Below are 19002 nucleotides of genomic sequence, written 5' to 3' on the forward strand. Positions count from 1 at the left end.
AACACAGCACAGCACACATATTACGGAAAAGGAGAACAAAAAGGGGGGACGGTGTGATGAGCCGCGGGAGCGGCGGCAGGTGCCTCTGGCGAGGTTTTGCCCGCCATTGCATTTTCTGAAGTGTGCCGTTAGAGAGTTTCGCCCTGGGAAGCACTCGTAAATATATATATATATATATATATATATTGTGTGGAATTGGGAGTGACTGCGTTTCTCTTACCCCTTCCCCCCCTTTTCCCCGCCTGCGCACACCCCGTTCCGCCCCCACCTCGCTCTCATTCACCTGCCCTGATGAATGACTCCAAGTGCCTTCTGCTGAGTACAGTGGAGCACATTTCCCATCTCCCCCCCCATCCCATCCCTCCCCCCGGTTTCACTGTGCGCATTAGTGCAGACGCTACGCTGTAGCGCTAGTGGGCGATATGAGGATGCCACTCTCATGGTGTCGGACACCACTGCCCGCTCCACGACTCTGGTGTGTCCTGTTTCCTGTTGTACCCCTTTCCAGCTTCCTTTTCGTTTACTCCTGTTCCCATCGCCATCTCTTTCTACATCTACTTCTTTGTTGAGCATAATGTGCGCTCCTCACGTACGCCCTCCCTTCCCCTCGCTTCCTCCTCCACAAACACATGTTCACGTTTTCTCGGTACTAGCACCTGAAGGGTAACAGAAGGCCACACAGCGAGAGACATACTCACTTGCAAGCACACACACACACACACACATATATATATAAATATATATATATATATACACCAGGGCGTCACGGACGTCGTAACTCAACAGGGGATCCATTTCTCTGGAGGCGGTGGTGGTGGGGGATTCATTCTGCCTTTCTCAGTTTTTTCACTCTCCTCTCCTCCCCTCCCCTCCCCCCCCCCCCCCCGAAAGGTGAGAGAGACCGACTGTGGGGTCGATATGACTTCGCCGGTTTTCAGATCCCCCCTTCCTCCCACCCCCCACACAAACACTCGCTCACGGAATTAGCGAAGATACGTTGGTGGACTGTTGCCTCGCAGTGCATCATCACTTTTCTTTCATATCGTTTCTCTCTTCTTCCGCTCCTCCGTTTTTCTGTTGTTGGACTCTCTTCGCTTTTCAAAGTTTTCTTTTTGCTCTCTTCATACGTTCATTATATATATATATATATAGTGTGTGTGTGTGTGGTGTGTGGTGTTGGAGGGTGTGCCCCGCCGACTTCCTTTTCCACTCTCTTTTTCATCCACCTCCGTGGTTTTTATGTATTGCATCACGTACACAGACTGGACCGGTGTTGCTCAATTCGATCGCCCCCTCACTTCGTGTTTTTCCTCTTTACTGCCGCCCCCTCCCCCCCCTTTGATTTGAGACTCTCCTTTTTCAGCATCGGCAGGGGGTCTGGTCAGTCCCGTGATCGGGGGTGTGGCGGTGCGAGGCTTCAAAGTGCACTCGAAGAGACGGCTAAAAAAAAGCTCATCCTCTTCCTCCCTCCCTCCCCTCTTCCCCCTTTTTTTTTCTTGGGAGGGCTCTGCGAAAGCGAAAGTTGGACGGGCAGGAGAGGTGAGGGCACACGAGGGTGCGTGTGCGTGCGCGTAAGTGAGGGTCTTGACACAAAGACAAACCGAGAAGAGTGGAGAGAGAAAACTTTTTTGACGTCAAGGCCAGGAGCGAGTTGGCTTGTTGTCATTTTGATAAACTTGTTGCGCCACGGCTTCTTCCTTTAACCCCCCGCTTTCAATCTTTGGTCTTTGCGCACTATCATCGCGATTGTCATCATCCTTCTCCATCCTCTCCCCTACTCCCCTCCTTTTTCTTTTGCGCGTCTCTTCTGATCTGCGTGTGTGTGTTTGTCCTGCACAGCCATTAAGTTTGTCAACGGCAGCTGCGGCAACAGCACTCCAAGAGATATTCAAAGATCAACACCCTTCCAATCTTCTAAACGAAGAGCGAGCGAGAGAGAGAGATACGCACTTCACACAAACATCGAGGCACTTCCCGGCGTGCTGTCAATCACCCTTTTCTTAGTTTTGGTTGGATTGTTCACTCTCTCACTTGCCTTTTTTGTTGTTGTTCTCGTGTCTTCGTGGTGTGGTAGCGTTGTTGGCTCCCCCCCCCCACCCCCAAACCCCTCAACATTTTTTCCCGCTACTGTATTTCTCGTACTGGTTCTCCCTCTCTGCTGGTGTCCGAGTTTTCTACTTCCTTTTGTACCATTACACCTCTTCCCGCGGCTCACCTTTTACCTTCTTTTAAATAGACTGAGCCGCATATTGGGTGTGGCAGCTCTGTCTTTGTTTTTTTGTCAGGGGGGGGCGTCATCATAAGTGTGTTGCTGAGCTGTATCTCTGGCCTCACCGCAAGAATCCCCTCCGTCTCACTTCCGATCTTCTTCACCCCCACCTACCCACCCACCCACAGACAGACACGCATCTTATTTTTCCTGTTTGTTGGCTTGAGATTTGTACAATGCCACTCTCGTCGTCCCATCATGATGCTCAGGTCGCAGCGCAGAGAAGTGACGGTCGTACTAAACGCAGTGGATCCTCTGTAAAGTCCACTTCAGTGTGCTCGACTGTATCGTGTGTGGGCAGAAGCCGGGCAGGCTCACGAGCGACCTCGACGAGGCCGTCTCTGCGGCCAGTATTGCATCGTGAGCAGTCTCCTTCTTCTGCGCCGCCGCCGCCGCCGCCACCGTCGTCCAAGGATGTAAGTGACACACCCAGAGGTGCGCATAAGCCGCCGTCGCAGGGCAGTCAAAGAAACGCTCGTGACACAGTGATGCCTCTTGGTGCGTTGACAGCGGCTGCGCTGGCGCGGTCTTCTTCTCAGTCCGTCGACTACGCCACGCCTCCGCGGTCGGCGTCGGTGTCGCTGCTCCATGAAAACATACTCTCTCGTGGTTCACTTACTGCGTCCCCCTGTTTATCCCACCGCACCGCTCGGCGGCATTCTGGTATGGGGTCATCGACCTTGGTGATGGACTGTGCTTCAACTCGCCATGTTTATCGGCGTTCATCAGTGGGGTCGCTTCACGCTCGTACAACGAGCCGGTCATTCATCAAGGCGATGGAAGGTGGCGGCGCCGTTTCTTCACAGCGGGCTGAGGGGGGGCCTCCGTCTCCAACAGCGTCGCGCCCCTCTTACCTCCGCCCACTCTTGTTGAACAAGGAGACCGGTCACCTCAATGTGGCTCAACCGCGCTGCTTTATTGGGCGCTTCCGCTGCGCCGTTCCAGTGGTAGTGCGCACGCCGGCCGCGGCCACGCTGCACGCGTTTCGTGCGCGGTCCCTTGCCGACCATGGCGCGCTGCCGCAACTGAGTATCGACGCGGATGAGCAAGAGGAGACCGCGGCTGCGGCCGCCGCCGCTGCGTGTGTTGTCACTGCCGATCCTGCATGTGAGGACGGCGGCACCGGCTCTTCTGCTGCCCCAGAATCCCGTACGCAAATTGTCGAGGCGGACATGCCACACGCCGTGGACATGTCCCCTTCCCACCGTGTGGCAGCTGGCCATCCATCCTGGCTCGGTGCCGCTGGTGGGTCTCAGTCGCAATTGAGACGTCGCGCGTCCAGCTGTGGAGTTTCAGTTGCCAGCAATGGGCTTGCAGGGTGCCCCGCTGGCCGTGGCCGCCGAGCTTCATCAGATTCTGACAAAACGTACTTGCGCAGTCGCCCGCTTTTCTCATCTGCGTCCGGCGCCGCGCCACCGCCCTCGTCAGTGGCGTCTGTTAGACTGAAGGGTGGGCCTGACGGCGCCGTTGATGGCGTCTCCGCAGCGAACATGGAATCCCTTGTAAAGTCGGGCTTACACACATCGCTGTGGTTGGCTGTCCAGGGCGGCGGGCTGGAGGTGCGTAGCCTGGCGAACCCTAATCAGGTGTTGGCGCGCTTTCCGCGTCGCGACCCACGGGCGGTCATCACCTCCCTAGCCGAGATCTGCGGCAACCGTGTCGTAGCTGGATTCGCAGACGGCACGGTGCGTCTCTACGACACCGTCACGATGCAAGAGACAGCGGCGCATTGCGTGCATACGGCTGCCGTGACGTGTTTGCTTTACATGCCCAGTGCCCCATACCACTCCCTATTTCTGCCTCACGACACGGTGCCGACGCAGTCGTTGCTGCTCACGGGCTCGCTCGACGGCTCTATCGCTGTTTGGAGGGCCGCCGATATGTCTCACCTGCACCGTCTGAATGGCAGCTCGCACAGCATCTGTGCCCTTGGAGCCACCGTGACTGGCGGGTACGCTTTCAGCGGTTCCGATGACGGGACGCTGCGCATGTGGGACGTGGTGCAAGGCGTTCAGCTGACGGTTTCAAGGGAGGAGCGAGCCAACATCGTCGTCGGTGGCAGGGTTATGGAATCAATCGCAACTGCACCCCGACCGCAGCCACTGGCGGGGTCATCGACCGTGGACCCCGTTATGGCGGGGCTGTCCAGCACTTCAGCAGGTTTGTGTGCGGCGCGTAAGGGGGGACAGACGCAGACGTCTCGAGAGGGGACTGTCAGCACGTCCAAAACCGCCGCGTCAGGCATCCACCAGCGTCTTTTGCTGAGCTCGGTGTCGACAAACACCACGAACCTCACGGCTGCTGCCTGCTCGCCTCCCCCTTTGACTCATCACTCCGAGGTAGGCGGACGCCATCGCTCTGTGGAGCGCTGTGGCGACATTGCCAAGGGTTCTCTCAACAGACGCGTTGGTGCGCACAGAGAAGCGCTGGTCGAGTGTTGTGCGCCTCTCCAAGCCCCGCCCACCTTCGGTGGGGGTGATTTGCCATCGCCTCCTACACACACACCATCGGCGTCTCCCTTGACCGCGGCTGAGGACGCGGCATTCGCGCCGACAATGACCGACACAAAACTGAGTCTATTTCGTGAGGGCAGTATGTTGGTTGGCCCTGGCCGCGGCATCTCACCGTTGCACTGCGATTTGAAGTGGGACGTAAAAGACGAAGCCGACAGGGTGGCCCTCAGATATTCATCTGCTGCGACTGGCAGCCACCCCCGCAGTAGTGACACTGGCCCCACCACGATGCCCTACACGCCACGCGGTCTACAACAACTCATAAAGAAGCGGGCGAGGGGCCTCCGCAAACAGCGCGGTGACTTCATCGTGAGCTGCCCTACCAGTGAGACCGTGCGGGAGTGTAGTGAGGCGAAAAGGACATCCACCCCCTCAGCCGCTAGAAGTTCAGTGAAGCGCAACAAGGAGGGCTCAAAAAAAGTAGAGAAGAATACGTTGCTTGCCGCCGAGTTGACCCAAGCGCGCACGCAATGGTCAATGAGCCCGTTGGGGAAGCGTCTGGAATCGTGGCTGCGCCGGTACAAGCAGCGCGTGCTGCTCTCCGCGGCATCGGTGGACCTGACGCAGGTGATCTTTGCAGCATATGACGCGGTGGCCGCGGTCAACTGGCCAATCGAGTACGCTCACGACGAGTATGTTACGGCACTTACAGTGGTGGAGGATCGCCTTCTGGTGAGTGGGTCTCGCGACTCCACAGCGAAGGTGTTCGCCCTCCCTTCTGGCCAGTACGTGCGTACGTTGAGCTCGTCACGCCGCATGCCGCTCTCAAGCGTCCTCTATGACGCTAGCGTCGGCCGCCTCTACACCGCCTTCTGTGACGGCAGTATTGCTGCCTACGACACCCATGACGCGGAGCTGCCGCTGCTCTCTCTGACACCGTTGTCACAGACGATTCAATCTTGCAGTTTTGTGCCGCTCCGCATGATGCCGATGCGGCGCTTCGTGTGGGTTGCCGCTCTGCAGGGGGAGGGGTTGCGGAAAGCGTCACCGAATGGCAGCAGCAACAACTGCCGCCACGGTTCGCGGTCAATGGTGTTGAGCGTTACCCAATTCGACCGAACCACCATGGCGCATGGACCCCACCAAACCACCACGGGCTCTTGCGTGAGCCAGCCGCCACCATGTGAGCTGAAGGCTGCTGTCTCACAGCAGTTGCTACAGCAGCAGCGGGCGCTCAACCTTGCCGATCAAGCGAGGAGGACAACGGATTGCACGCTTGAAGAGAGGGATTTGGTCGACAAACGTCTCTGTGGCCTCGTGCTGGAGCGCGGCTACTCGCGTCGGCAGACGTACGCTGTCTTTGCGCGTTGGAGGCAGTGGGCTTGGCGCCGGGCACTGCGTTCGCGATGCGAGACCGCCGTTGCGGTTGGAGCAGAAAGCTGTGCTTTGGCGCTCCTTTGGCGCTACACACAACGGTGGTTGGGCTGGGCGCGCGCGCGGGAAAAAAAGTCTGCAAGTGATGTTCTACGGGAGGTCCAGCTCCAGGGACATAAGGTGATGCTTCTCGCCGTCCGCACTGAAGTGCGTGAGGCACACCGGCATCTGTGGCGGTCGATGGCCGCTGCCATGGGGAGACAACATAAAGTCACTCTGCTAGCTTGTGCGTACAGTCGCTGGCGTGAGTTTTTGAGAGCCCGACAGGTGCATCTGCGTCAGTGCGTAGCGTTCAATCAATTGCTCTTGTCGATGAACTCCAGCACCTACACTCCAGGGAGCTGTACCGTAGCCTATATGACACGGGCAGCAATGCGTAGGGCAAACCGGGTGAGGGCGCTGTGGTGTCTGATGGAGAGGACGAAGAGCAGTCAGGAACGCGCGAACCGGCTCGACTGCTTTGATCTGTGGCGAACGTATGCCCGATTGCGTCGGCGAGGTGCTGCCATCGCGGAACAGAATCGAACACCCGAGGCGGTGGGGCTCTTCCCGACTGTGTTGGTTGAGCCGCAGCCGCTCCGTCGTCGCTACTTTGCGCTGTGGCAAGACTTTGCCCTCTACGTTACACGCAATGAGCGACTGGCTAGCGAGCGTGACACCCTGAGGGTGGAGTGGACCGCACTCCAGAGTGGGTTAGAGACACCAATGACGGTTGAGAAGCTGGAGGGGAAGCTCAGCGCTGCTCAGTCCTCCATAGATGATACGAAAAGAGAGACGAAGCGCCTGGAGGAGCGCCTGGAGGCAGTGTCGCGTGAAGCAACTATGCTGCGTTCCGAGGCATTGTTGAACACGCTTATCACCAGCTACCGAATCCCAAGTGCGGTGCACGCGGCAGCTTCGTCCCTGCGACCCACAACGTCTATGGCAGCGGATTTGTCATCGACGGGCTCGATGCGCCGCGGCTCGCTCGCTTCACTCGCGTCGATGCCGCTGTCGTGGGGCTGCTTCGGCGGCGGTGTTGCGACGGTTATTGGCAGCCACACGCCCAGTGTCGCAGATGTAGATGGAACGGAAGAGGAGAGGTTGCTGCGACAGGAGGATAAGCTGCTGTGTGACGTAAGCGCCGTCTTGCGTGCACTCAAAGGGAACACCATGGCGTATGGTCGCGATGAAGAGATGTTGCTCGCCGCGCACGCGCTAGCGCTGCGGCTCCCCATTCACTTGCCTTCAAACTGCGCGCCGGCGAAGGCAGACACCGCCCCAGGCCGAGGCTCGCAGACAGTTGCCAAGGGGCGGCCCTCCTCTCGCATACTGCCGGCATGGTCGGTATCCAACGCCAAGTGCGGCAAGCCAACCGCGGTGTCAGGACTTCCGTCGTCTCTGCAGGAGCGGCACCGGCTGACTCTCTCGGCTGCTGGGTCAGTCAGCAGCGCATCACCTTTGTCAGGGAGCGTTGTGTTGCCAACAGCGTCCGCTACTATGCACAATACTACCAGTACACAGCAGATGTGGGCTGCGCCACCTGCGGAGGAGACGTACGTCTGTTTAGCAGACGCCTTCACGGCTGTTTACGCCAACCTGGGCGCGCTCTTGCACGCTGCGGCGCGGGAGTGTGGGGTGGAGAGTGTGACAGGTTGCAGTGCGCTAGCGCGGGTCGCTGCTGACCCGACGGGGGCTGTCAACCAGGACAATTCTAAAGTGCATGCCTCTGCCTCGTGGCTCGCGAGAGTGCCGCTCAAACAGCGTCGCTTAATGGTTGGCGAGGTTCTGAAGTTGGTGACGCTCTTCGACAGCTTCACTGCGCATAGTGATGTGCCCGTAGAACGTCCAGGGAGTATCTCGCTGCGTGGGAGCGTCAACGTCCGTTCTATGCCTCTCGGCAGTTTGTGCAGTCGTGACACCGCCATCGCCCTAGTGGAGAACGCCTCGGTGATTCTGGAGCTCGTGGACACGACCCTCTGGCCTCGTGAGATGAAACTGTACCGCCTCCAAGACGCCTACGCTGCCTCGATGGCGGAGCTGAACAATGTCGAGTCCTTGGCTGGTGACTGCAGTGCGGCTTTGCAGAAAACCACCGCCATGCCCCTCAACAGCCCCAAAAGCAGCGAGCACGGTGCATCACTATCACCGACGTTGCGTGCAACGCATCCGCTTGCGCCGCGCCAGTTGGCTTCGGGGGCGGTCCAAGAGGCGGGGACAGGAATGCTGCCACAAAATGCGATGCCACCAGGCATGCCAGATTCGTTCGGGCCGCTGTCTCTGGATCAGCGGGCCAATCAATCTGCCTCCAGCATCCATAGTGGACCATTGAACTTGACAGCGTTCGCTTCGGTGCTGGAAGGCGACCCATCCACGCGCGTGCATAGCACCGACGATCCGTTGAACGGGTCGTTGAGCTTGGAAGCGGCGTGGGCAACGTCACCCTCGGGAGGACCGGCTCGCCTACGTAGCCATAGTTTTTCCCTCCGTTCGTACTCCGGCGTGTCCACTCCACGCACTTACACCCCACGTACCGCAACAGGGTCGGTGACGGACACGGGGTCGAGAGAACTGCTAGTAAAACCGTACCTCGGTTTCCGCGTCCATGTGAACCGCAGTACGCAGGCGCTGCAGCGCACAACAACAATCAGCATTCGCGAGGTGACGTCGCAGTACGTTAACGCGGAGGGCGTTGGCGTTGAGGGGCCGGCGCAGGTCGCGGGTCTCCAGGTAGGCGACCAGCTTGTGCGCTTTGCCGGGTACGCTGTGACCGATCTCGCCGCTTTCAACGCGGTTGTATCCCGTCACGTCCACGCTAATGCGAGGCTGCCCGTGGTAATTCTGCGAAGCGGCGAACAGCTTCACAGGACGATCGTGGTCGGGAGTCGTGCGGCTGCTGGCGTGTAGGTCTTCTCGGGGAAGACGAAAAGGTGACCCGAGCCACCGTAGAGACGCAGGGATGGGGGAGGGGTGGGGTGGGGTGCGCACATCAAATAGAGTTCTCAGCCACACTGTTCATGTGGCTTCTCGATTGTTGCGCACACAGCACATCGAATATATATACATATATGTGTATATACATATATGTATGTATACGATGCATAGGTGTGCATCCGTACCCCTTTTGTCGATATATAAAGTGTCTGGATATACCCTTTCTAATGGGGCGGGGAGGGGCCCTCGCAGCACCTCTTGGTTGAGTGTGCTTCCTTGAGCGCGCCCGTGCGTGTGTGTGTGTGTGTGTGTGTGTATGTCCTTTCTTCTTCCTCAATTTTTTCATTCTCCCTATCTTCACACCTCCCCTCTCGGGATGAACTCTTGTGGGGCACCAGTCTTGGGTAACGCGTGCTTTTTTCCTCGCCCATCTCCCCGACTCAAAGCCACAGATCTAAACAGGGCAGAGAGACAAGTGTGTGTGTGTGAGGGGGGGGGTGCAGAGGATTCTCCGCTGCGATGGGTTTTGTTGTGTACTCCCGCGCCTTCCTGCCCCTCACTCATCTATAAAGCCACAGCCCGCCCGCCCACTTCTCTGTTGTCTGGACGCATGCGCGCGCTTTTATCCGTAGACTTGAAATTTTCACATTAAAAAAAAAGGCACCGCTGGAGGGTCGTTGCGATACAGAGATACTCGACACGTGCGTACACATCCGGTGTGACGGGTTGTACACGTTTTACACCATCCTTGGATGGCTGGCGGAGGCCGCACCGTTGTCTAGCTTTCCTCTCTCGTGCGTGTGTGTGTGCTTTTGGGGGGCGGTTGCTGCACTGCTCGCTCGCGAGTGTCACACTCGACTTGAACGACAAGTAGCTTCGTCGTTTGGTGTCCCTCGCCTTCACTCCTCCTTGTTCTCATCCCTTCTTCTCCACACATGCTTACCCCTTCTCTCTCTCTCACGGCGCACGTGCGCCCAATTGCTGTTGCCGTCACACCGACCTTCTTCCTCTTTCCATACCTGCATTACATTCACATCACATACGCACACATCTCTGTAGCATTCAAGGGAAGCGCGCTTTTCATTATGGTTCGCATGCACGGTAACGGTCGGGGCAAGGCCTCTTCCGCTCTCCCCTACCGCCGCACTCCCCCGGCGTGGCTCAAGATTGCAAGCCGCAACGTGGTGAAGATGGTGTGCAAGAGCTCCCGCAAGGGTATGATGCCCAGCCAAATCGGCATGGAGCTGCGTGATTCCATGGGTATTGCCCAGGTGAAGAACGTGACAGGCCGCAAGATCCTGCGCATCCTCAAGCACAACGGTCTTGCCCCAGAGATCCCGGAGGACCTGTACTTCCTCGTGAAGCGCGCCACACAGATGCGCAAGCACCTCCAGCGCAACAGGACGGATCGCGACACCAAGTACCGCCTCATCCTGGTCGAGTCCCGCATCCACCGCCTTGCCCGCTACTACAAGCGCGTCAAGCAGCTGCCGCCCACCTGGAAATACGAGTCCAGCACGGCCTCCGCCATGGTCGCGTAAGAAACGGTTGCGACGACAGGAATGCGAGATGCGGTTTCGGGAGACGGTTGGTTCAGCTGCATGTGCACTGATGTGCGTTTGAGCGTGTGTGGTGGTGGTGTGTGTGTGTGTGTGCGCGTGCAGGTGTGTGTCGATGGTAGCTCTGCTTCTCGTCCTATATGCACCCTCCCTTCCAACGCAGCATCCTTTTTTTGAGGATTGCTGGACACGTTTTGACACCACCCCGCTCTGCCCTGCCCTGCCCTGCCCTGCCCCCTTTTTTCGCTTTTGTAGTGTTTTCTTTTTTTAATGATTTCACAGTTCATCACTTTTTATTTTTAGTGGCGCCCCCTCCCCCCCTCCCTCCCACCCTCCCACCTGCCTTCCCCTACTTCCTTCCTATCAGCTTTTCTGTACCCTCTAACATTCCCCACTCTTTGCGTATTGAGCGTATGGGGCAGGTGTGGTGCGGACTCTCAAGGTGAGGGGGGGGGGATGAGGGGTGACCGCGTGGAAAGCGCATGGCTGTATCGCCGAAAAAAAAAGCAGGAATATATGCGGCAAGTTCCGCGGCTTCCCGAAATGGGATGCGTCGAAAGGCCCGCGCAAAGGGACATCTCAAAGATGCTCTCTCCCCTACTGCTCCTCCTCATCTACGGCCGCCTCTTCCGCGGTCATTTGATTTCAAAGGGTGTGTGCGGAGGTTGCTGTGCGTCCGCCTCTCTGATCGCTTCCTCTCCTCTTATCGGTTGACCCGCCACACCCACAACAGTCGTGATGCAGCGCGCTCTCTTCGGCCCTTGGGGCAGTGATACGCGGTCCGTGCGCCTCCTCCCCCCCCCTCCCCCCCCCTCTACACGGCTGCGAGCGAGGCAATACACTCCATCACGTCACTTGATCACGTCTCTGCCATCATCCGTGCTCTTCTGCTCCTCTTCCTCCTCTCAGCCGGGCATCGCACTCCCTTTGTTCGCCTTGTGTCTTCAAGCACCACAGACACACATGCGCGTGCAAGAGAATCGCCGAAGCATTTTTCTGGAAAGCACATCCATTACAAAGTCAGTGCGTTACACAGCAGGATTTATCTAGACAGGACGTCCCCCGAACACATATACGCTTTACCGAGGGGGTCAATTGGGACGAGGGTTTTTGCTGCTCTTTTCTGTACTCATCTCCCCCTTTTTTGTAATATCTTTTTCTGTGCGTTTTCTATCCATTTTCGCAGCTCCCTCCTCTCCTCCTCTCCTCCTCCCCCCCTACTCCACCCTGATCAGGCGCTGCATCACTTCTCCCTCTTCCACCGAAAGGGTTTAATCTTTGGTGATTGGCGATTGATTCTGTACGTGTGTCCTTTTCCCTGAAAGTGGCTGGGTGCCTGTGCATATCGATAAGGAGGCGGTGCTCACCAAACCCCCCAAAGCGCTCGTGCTCTTCTGACTTGGCCTATACAAGCGCATTGCCCTCTGCTCCGTGCCCCCGCCCCCCTCCCCCCCCCCTCCTCCTTTCGCTCTCGTGAGTTGTCGTTGGATACCTTTGCGTTGCAGTGTCACCCCCGCGTATTCCTGCTTGAGTTCTTCGGCACGTCTTTTCCTTCCCCCTTACTAATTGTCTACACAGCCCCTTGTCGTTTTATCCCTCCCTCCCCCCCGGTTCCCCGCAATCTCTAGAACATCCAAGCCATTCGTCCATGGCGTCCAACGGCTGTTTCATTGCGGCTCTCATCGCCCGCACCCACGATCGACTGCCCTTGTGTAGCTACACAGATGACAACTACAGCAACGCGAATGTGATTCGGCAGCAGGAGCAGCGTATTGTGGAGCGGATGGAGTCGCCGGCGGGTGGCACGGACCGGGCGGCGGCGAAGGGGAGCTATTACGAAAGCTTTGATCACAAGGACAACATTTACTTCGCCTTTCAGGACGCTGCAACGGACCTGACGTTGGTTGTGGCGGTGAACAAGCTGTTGCTGCGTAACTCGGGGGATATCAGCAGCATGAACAAGCTAGCCTGCGGTCTGCTCGACCTTATTTTTGCCGAGTTTATTCAAATGTACACGCCGGAGGAGATTGGCGCCCACAACGTGAGGGCTTACCAGTTTATCAAGTTCGACGCGACGCTTCGGAAGTGCGTGACACGCGTCATGCAGCAGGACCGCACCACCGGTGATAAAATTGTGGTTGGCTCCGCCGCAGGCGGTGGCGGTGGTAAACCCGGGGCTGGCATCGACTCGAACGCGGACGGTCCGGGGGAGAGGGGCCGGATGCGTCGCCAGGTCAACCCACAGTACGATGCGCTGCGACAGGAGATCACTGATGTGCACATGGTTATGCGCAAGAATCTGGAGGACCTCATGACGCGTGGCGAGGGGCTCGACACCATGACGAACTACTCGGCGGAGCTTGTCGATCAAAGCTCTCGCTACTATAAGAAGACGGTGCACATGAACCGCATGCGCCTCATCAAGACATACGGCCCGCCAGCTGTGATTGGTGTCTTCCTCATTCTTTTCTTCTACTTGTACTTATTCTGAACACGGTCAAAAGGCGGGGAGGGGGGGGGTGGTGGTGGTGGCTGGGCTGACGTGTGGAAAGGGAGAGTAGTAACAGGAGTATGTTAGGCTTTAATGGCGAACGCGATCCCGCGCTTGGCGACAGCGGACTGCGTGACGAGTAAAGAGTCCAATCAAAGACTATGCAGGCTTCGAACTCTTCTACATGTTGTCGTATTTACACATATACACATACAGATGCACACGAACACATGTGAGCGCCCCTGCTTTCACCACATTTTTTTTCTTCCTGCACGCGAGGGAATGCTCATCACTGCGCGTTTTTGCACCTTCGAGCGCACCAACCCTGATTCTGCGGGAAAAAGAACGGGGACAGTGTAGGGATGGGCGGTGTGCGTCGTCATCCTCCCTCTTTTTGTTCGCCTGTGGTCGTATAGCTTTGTCTCCCCCGGTTCATGCTAGTGCGCCTCCTCGTCGTGGTCATCCGACAATCAACAAAAATACACGGAACGGCGCCGAATAACATAAGCAGAGAGCATACGCACACACCTAGAGAGAGAGATGGAAGTAGTCCAGTTTTGTAGTTGGAGGTGCATTACCGTCAAACACGAAGCGTTGATATTACATCTCTACATATATATTTTTGTTTATGTGCACCTCTGTTCTCCACGTCGCGACACCGATGGATGTGTGCGCGTGTGCCTGTGCCTGTGTGCCTGTGTGTGTGTGGGGGGGGGGGAGGGGGGGGAGGCGAAGGCCAACGTTCGTGGGGCTCCTCAACCCCTGGTCCCTCTCCCCTATCTTTCTCACATCCTATCTCTGTGTGCTGGCGGCTCAGCACAGGGGCAAGCGATACCCGTGATGAATTTCTGCGCAGCCCTTCGCTGATCATCCCCCCCCCCCCTCCCCCCACACACACACAGTCACCTTTTTTTTGCCTTCGACTTCTGCATCTCTGGACTCCTTCTTCTTTGTTGTCTCCTTCTCTCTCTCCCCGTCCATTGAACCGACGCCTCATCTGTGAAATGCTCACATGAGCTCGTGCAGCATTTTCTCAACAAATCTGCGCGCTCATCCGTGTGTGTATCCCCGTAGACCACTTCTCTGTCTTTTTTTTTGAGTGTGTTTTCTGATTTGCACTGAAGCCGAGTTGACGATACCTCACACGCGAGTTACACAGGAAAATTTCTGGGCGTTGCAAGTCGTCCTTCCTTTTTTTTTCGTTTTTGCGTTGATCGTATTGTTTGCACTCACGGCCACTCTCTATCCTCTTGCCGGCAACCCCAAAGAGCCGCCACCCTCTCACCATTCATTCGCCTCTGTTTTTCAGTCCATCATCCATTCTTGCAGCCCCCCCCCCCCCCTCCCCTCCCCCCTCTCCCCCTTCTCTCTCTCTCACTCTTTTTCCCGATTACCCCTTTGCAGAAATGTCCAGTGAGATTGGGATTTCACGCCCGTTGGCGCGGGAGGAGAGGCTCATGCACCCAGTCGAGTTTATCCAGCGCAGTGCGCCGCGCCAGGAGGAGGCGGTGCGTATGAACAACATCCGCACCACGCATGGTCTGGGGTCAGCGATAGAAGTGGCTCTGACAGAGACGACGCTGCTCGGTAGTCACCGCCTCGGTGCCTTACCCACCAGCAGCGCTCTTTATCATGCGTACCGTGGCAACTACACCGAGCTAACCCCCAGCGATGTCTACGGCTTGCCAGAGAACGACCCGAATGTGCAACCGGCACCCCGCGCGCTCGTGGAGAGGCGATTCCACGGCCATGAGCTAACGATGAAGACGCTTGGCCTGTAAAAGTGAGTCAGGACAGCGCGTGTGTGCGCCCCAAGGCCCACGCAGAGAAGATACAACAAGAAAAAAAGTCTCTTAGTGCTTCGACACATGTTTTTACACACACACACACAAGGAGCACTTTGCAAGTTGTCCACGTTTTCGTTCTCCCTTTAGTCGCGTTGGTCCCCTTGTTCTTCATCTCCCAGTCATGCACCTCTCTACAGCAGATCTGGACTTGGAGAGGGGGGGGGGGGAGGGGCGTAGCGGTGCGTGAGGGTGGACGTGACGGGCTTGTAGGCGCGTACCACTTGCTCCCGATGTCCCGGCATTCACTCTGAGTGAGTGAAGTAGAGGACCCCAAGATCAGGTCGGAATGTCATGGACAAAGATTTTTTGTTGTTCTGTTTGTGATGATGCTGAAAATTCTAGTGGACGCGGCCACTCGAGTTTGTGTCCCTTCCCCCCCGTCTCTCTCTCTCGTGGTCTCTTCGGGTTCCGTTGCATTGTCGTATTTGATGTACCTGTTTACACGTACACACGTACACACACAGAAATGCGTGTATGTGTGTGTATATTTGTGGTGATTGTCATGGCGTTTTCTTTTGTTGTTGCGATGCGAAGTTCTTTTATTATCATTTTTTCGACGTCTCTCTTTCGCTGTGTGCGTGCGTGTTCTCGTTGTATGGTCACTTTTTTTTTTTTTACGACCCGGCCCCGTCCGCCCTCCTCCTCGGCTGACGTGGAGGCCTCCCGATTCTCCAATCCCCCCTTCCCATTCAGATACATGCCCTGCTTTCTGTGCATCTATCTCTCTTGTTGGGTGTGTCACTGGAGCGTGAGGGAATGGCGCAATCACTCCCCCCCAAAGAAAACAAAACATATCCCTGAAACAACGCCAGTTGCGGTGGCAGAGAGCCACGCGTGAGTGTTATGTGCTCTGCCAGTGTGTCTTCCAGTTTTTGCAGGTGAGAAGAGAGGTGACGGTAGTGGTGGTGTGGTGTGGTGTCCTGTCCTGTCCTGTGCTGTGCTGTGCATGTGTGTGTGTGTGTGTGTGTGGCGGGAGGGGGTGGGGGAAAGACAAAATTACAAACAGTGTCATCATGACACCTCTCTCTGTTGCCCCACCCTCCATAGAACGCACTCTCCGGCCCTTGGGTCAATACGGCACCACCCTCTGGTGAGCACCACCTCACTTCTTGTTTACTGCCATCCTACAAAACTGGCCGACACCAGATTCATCTTGGGTGTCTTCCATACGCGGCTCTTCCGCACCCTATGCGCTTTACACATCCACTTTTCGATATGTTTTGCATCGCCTCCACTGCCACCACCACCAGCGCATGTTCCCCCCCCCTCCACCAAATCCTCTCTGCTGACCGTCCCACCTGTCTGTGTACTTCCTTTATCACTGTCTCGCGTCACTCAAACACCAGACGAGTAAACACACGAAGCGGTACACGACGACGCGTAGGGACCAGCTCCTGTCGCCTTGGGTTAAAACGTTCGTTGATTTCTTGAATTGTCCTCCTCCACTCCCCCCCCCCCCAAAAAAAAAAAGAAACAACGACCATTTCCAACGCGCCCCCCCCCTTTCCCGATCCCCAATCCCTGACTTCCAGAACGTGTGTGCGCTACACGTGGTTGGGGAGTAAAACACACGCACACAGACGACATCGACATGTTCTTCTGTCCCTTCTGCTCCACCCTGCTGCTTGTGGTGCCACATGTGGAAGGAAATGCGTTTGTATGTGCCACGTGCCGCTATCTCCACTCCGTTGCCAGCGCAAGCCGGCGAGCTCCGACGAACGCGTTTGGTGAGCCCATCCTAACCATTCAGCACTCCTTGGTGGCGCACAACCGAAAACTCATGGACGATCAGGGGGAACCGGCAGCGGATACGTCCAACGCAGAGGCTGGCAGCGCGACGTCTGCGTCTCCTGCCGTTGCCAAGACGGAGACATCCACCGCGATGGATGCGTCTGCGGAGGGAGGTCAAATCACGACGATCCAATGCCAGAACGAAGATAATCCGTGCAGCAGCACCAAGGCGTATTTTATCCAGATCCAAATGCGTTCCGCTGACGAGCCGGCAACTGTGTTCTTCAAGTGCGTGGAATGTGGCCATCAGTGGCGTCAGGACTAAACACCGCAAAAAAAAAGAGAGAAAAAGGTGAATATGAAAAGAAAACATCAAACAGCCACACACACACACACACACACTCAGCAAAGCGGGAGGAGGGGGGGGGTGTATACCTCCTCGCGCCCGTGGTGTTCAGTCCTCGGCGTTCTGCTTTGCAGGGGGTGGGTGGGGACGTAGGTTTGGGCGTTTTGCCCAGGCCAATACGTTTTGGAATTCTGGCACCGTAGAAAGCACAGAGGAAAGGGCTTGTGATTCACATTACTCTTTTTATTCATATGTGTTGCTGTGAACCCTGGAACTACGTGAGGGCGCGAGTAGAGTAGCCCATTTCGATCGTACGCCAACGCGACTGGCCCGATCGCCATGTTCATTACGGTCTTTTGGCCTCTTTCCCCCATTCGTCCTGCTTGTCTTTTTCCCCAGGATGGATTTCCCCTGCCCTCCCCACCCCCTCTTCCCCTTTTTGGTCGTCTCGTAGCATCTCTACTCTTTTCATTTGAGCGGGCTTATGCACGATCCTCTTCCCCTCTTTCGTGCGATTTCACGAATCTGATCATTCACAGGGTTCGCACCCCGAGACGTTATATATTTAGCGTCTCTGGTTGCAGGCTTTGAGGAGTTCCCCTCCCCTGCCCCCCTATCCCCCCGCCTGCCACCTACACGCACGCACACACACACATCTGCTGCTGGTGTTCCTATTTTTCCACTTCGCCGAATCACAAACCCCTCTTTCAATATATTTATATATATATATATATATATGTGTGTGTGTGTGTACACGCAGAACGTGACGTATGCCAGCTGTGCGCACAGTTTTGAGACTCTTCGACCTTGATGAGGCAGATGGCAAGATCACCGCTCTTGACAGCTATGGAGCTGACACGCACGTAGGCACCAGCCGCGGGCAGCTGATTCGCCTCACGACCTCACCTGTGCCGGCTACACAGTCTCAAACCGTAGCGTCTGTTTTACTTTATTCTGGGCAGGCGACTTCAAGCAGCGCTGCGGCCCCTTCTGATGGAGCGAAAGGGGGTACCTCATCTGCGTCGTCTCCAGACGAGACTGCCGTCTTTACAAAGGTTGCGCGTCGCTGCGCTGTCTCCGCTTCAGGCGCCGCGGTCCAGCAACTCCAGCATAGTCGGAGCCAGCGTTTGCTTTTTGTCCTCTGCGGCGGTGTCCTGCAGCTCCTCCATGCGGATACATATGCAGTGCTGAGCACCATCGCAGCAGAGGTGGCCTCCTTTTCTGTTGCGCCGCCGCTCTCCGTCGTTGGCTGCGGCGCGAGCGGCAGTGTGAAGAGCGACACCAACGTGTCACCAGCGGCCGGCACGGTCTCCTCGACGCATGCACGTGTTTGCACAGGCTGTCTCACATCGGGCGAGAACAATGGTTGCAATCAGTATAGTTCCGCTACTTCGCACTCCTGCACGCCGAGCCAGGGCAGCCACGGCAGCTCCTCCGCGCGCACCCCAGGGGGTGCGCTTGTAGCTGCGCCATCCGCGAGTCTGGCGGGTTGCGCTGTCAACAGTGCCAGCAAAGCTCAGCAATACCACGGGAGCGCGCACGATGGCCGGGACTGTAGGGGCAGCGGTGCCGCCCTCTCCTGTTCCCTGCCGTACTCCTCCTTAGGGGGGGGTAGGGCATACGTGGTGTGCGTGGCCGAGAAACATAAAAAGCAGCTCTCGGTTTACGTGGTCGACCGCGTATCGACGTCAGTGTCTGCAGCGGTGAGCGCTTTGGCACCATGCGTGAATGAGCCTGCTGAGGATGGTGGCCTCGGTTGCAGTACCAGCCTCAGCTCCCCAACGGTTAGATCCGCACTGCCACCACCACCGCCACGTGTGATGCTGCGCCAGTGCTACGTACTCCCAGAGCTTGCGCAGTGTGTGCTCCTGTCCAACCCCGCCCCGGGTCTGCATCGCGGTCCTGGTCTCCCTTACGCCGCGGCTGTTGGCGCCCCCACTGGAGACGGCTTGCTCCCCG

The 19002-nt window shown here is 57.0% G+C and overlaps 5 protein-coding genes across 5 annotated transcripts; all 5 read left to right on the plus strand.

Annotated features, from left to right (window-relative positions):
• Positions 1-3045: 3045 nt before the first annotated feature.
• Positions 3046-9042, plus strand: JKF63_05758 (uncharacterized protein; the record flags this gene model as incomplete). Its single annotated transcript, XM_067901712.1, has 1 exon — positions 3046-9042. The coding sequence occupies one exon, from the start codon at positions 3046-3048 to the stop codon at positions 9040-9042; it is 5997 nt and encodes a 1998-aa protein (XP_067757738.1).
• A 1112-nt stretch (positions 9043-10154) lies between these two features.
• Positions 10155-10610, plus strand: JKF63_05759 (uncharacterized protein; the record flags this gene model as incomplete). Its single annotated transcript, XM_067901713.1, has 1 exon — positions 10155-10610. The coding sequence occupies one exon, from the start codon at positions 10155-10157 to the stop codon at positions 10608-10610; it is 456 nt and encodes a 151-aa protein (XP_067757739.1).
• A 1666-nt stretch (positions 10611-12276) lies between these two features.
• On the plus strand, positions 12277-13119 carry JKF63_05760 (uncharacterized protein; the record flags this gene model as incomplete). The annotated part of the gene is made up of 1 exon (XM_067901714.1): positions 12277-13119. The coding sequence occupies one exon, from the start codon at positions 12277-12279 to the stop codon at positions 13117-13119; it is 843 nt and encodes a 280-aa protein (XP_067757740.1).
• A 1406-nt stretch (positions 13120-14525) lies between these two features.
• Positions 14526-14900, plus strand: JKF63_05761 (uncharacterized protein; the record flags this gene model as incomplete). Its single annotated transcript, XM_067901715.1, has 1 exon — positions 14526-14900. The coding sequence occupies one exon, from the start codon at positions 14526-14528 to the stop codon at positions 14898-14900; it is 375 nt and encodes a 124-aa protein (XP_067757741.1).
• Positions 14901-16557: 1657 nt separating this feature from the next.
• Positions 16558-17022, plus strand: JKF63_05762 (uncharacterized protein; the record flags this gene model as incomplete). Its single annotated transcript, XM_067901716.1, has 1 exon — positions 16558-17022. The coding sequence occupies one exon, from the start codon at positions 16558-16560 to the stop codon at positions 17020-17022; it is 465 nt and encodes a 154-aa protein (XP_067757742.1).
• Between the last annotated feature and the right edge of the window lie 1980 nt (positions 17023-19002).

The sequence above is a fragment of the Porcisia hertigi genome, chromosome 19 (genome assembly GCF_017918235.1).
Source record: "Porcisia hertigi strain C119 chromosome 19, whole genome shotgun sequence".
Taxonomy (NCBI): domain Eukaryota; phylum Euglenozoa; class Kinetoplastea; order Trypanosomatida; family Trypanosomatidae; genus Porcisia; species Porcisia hertigi.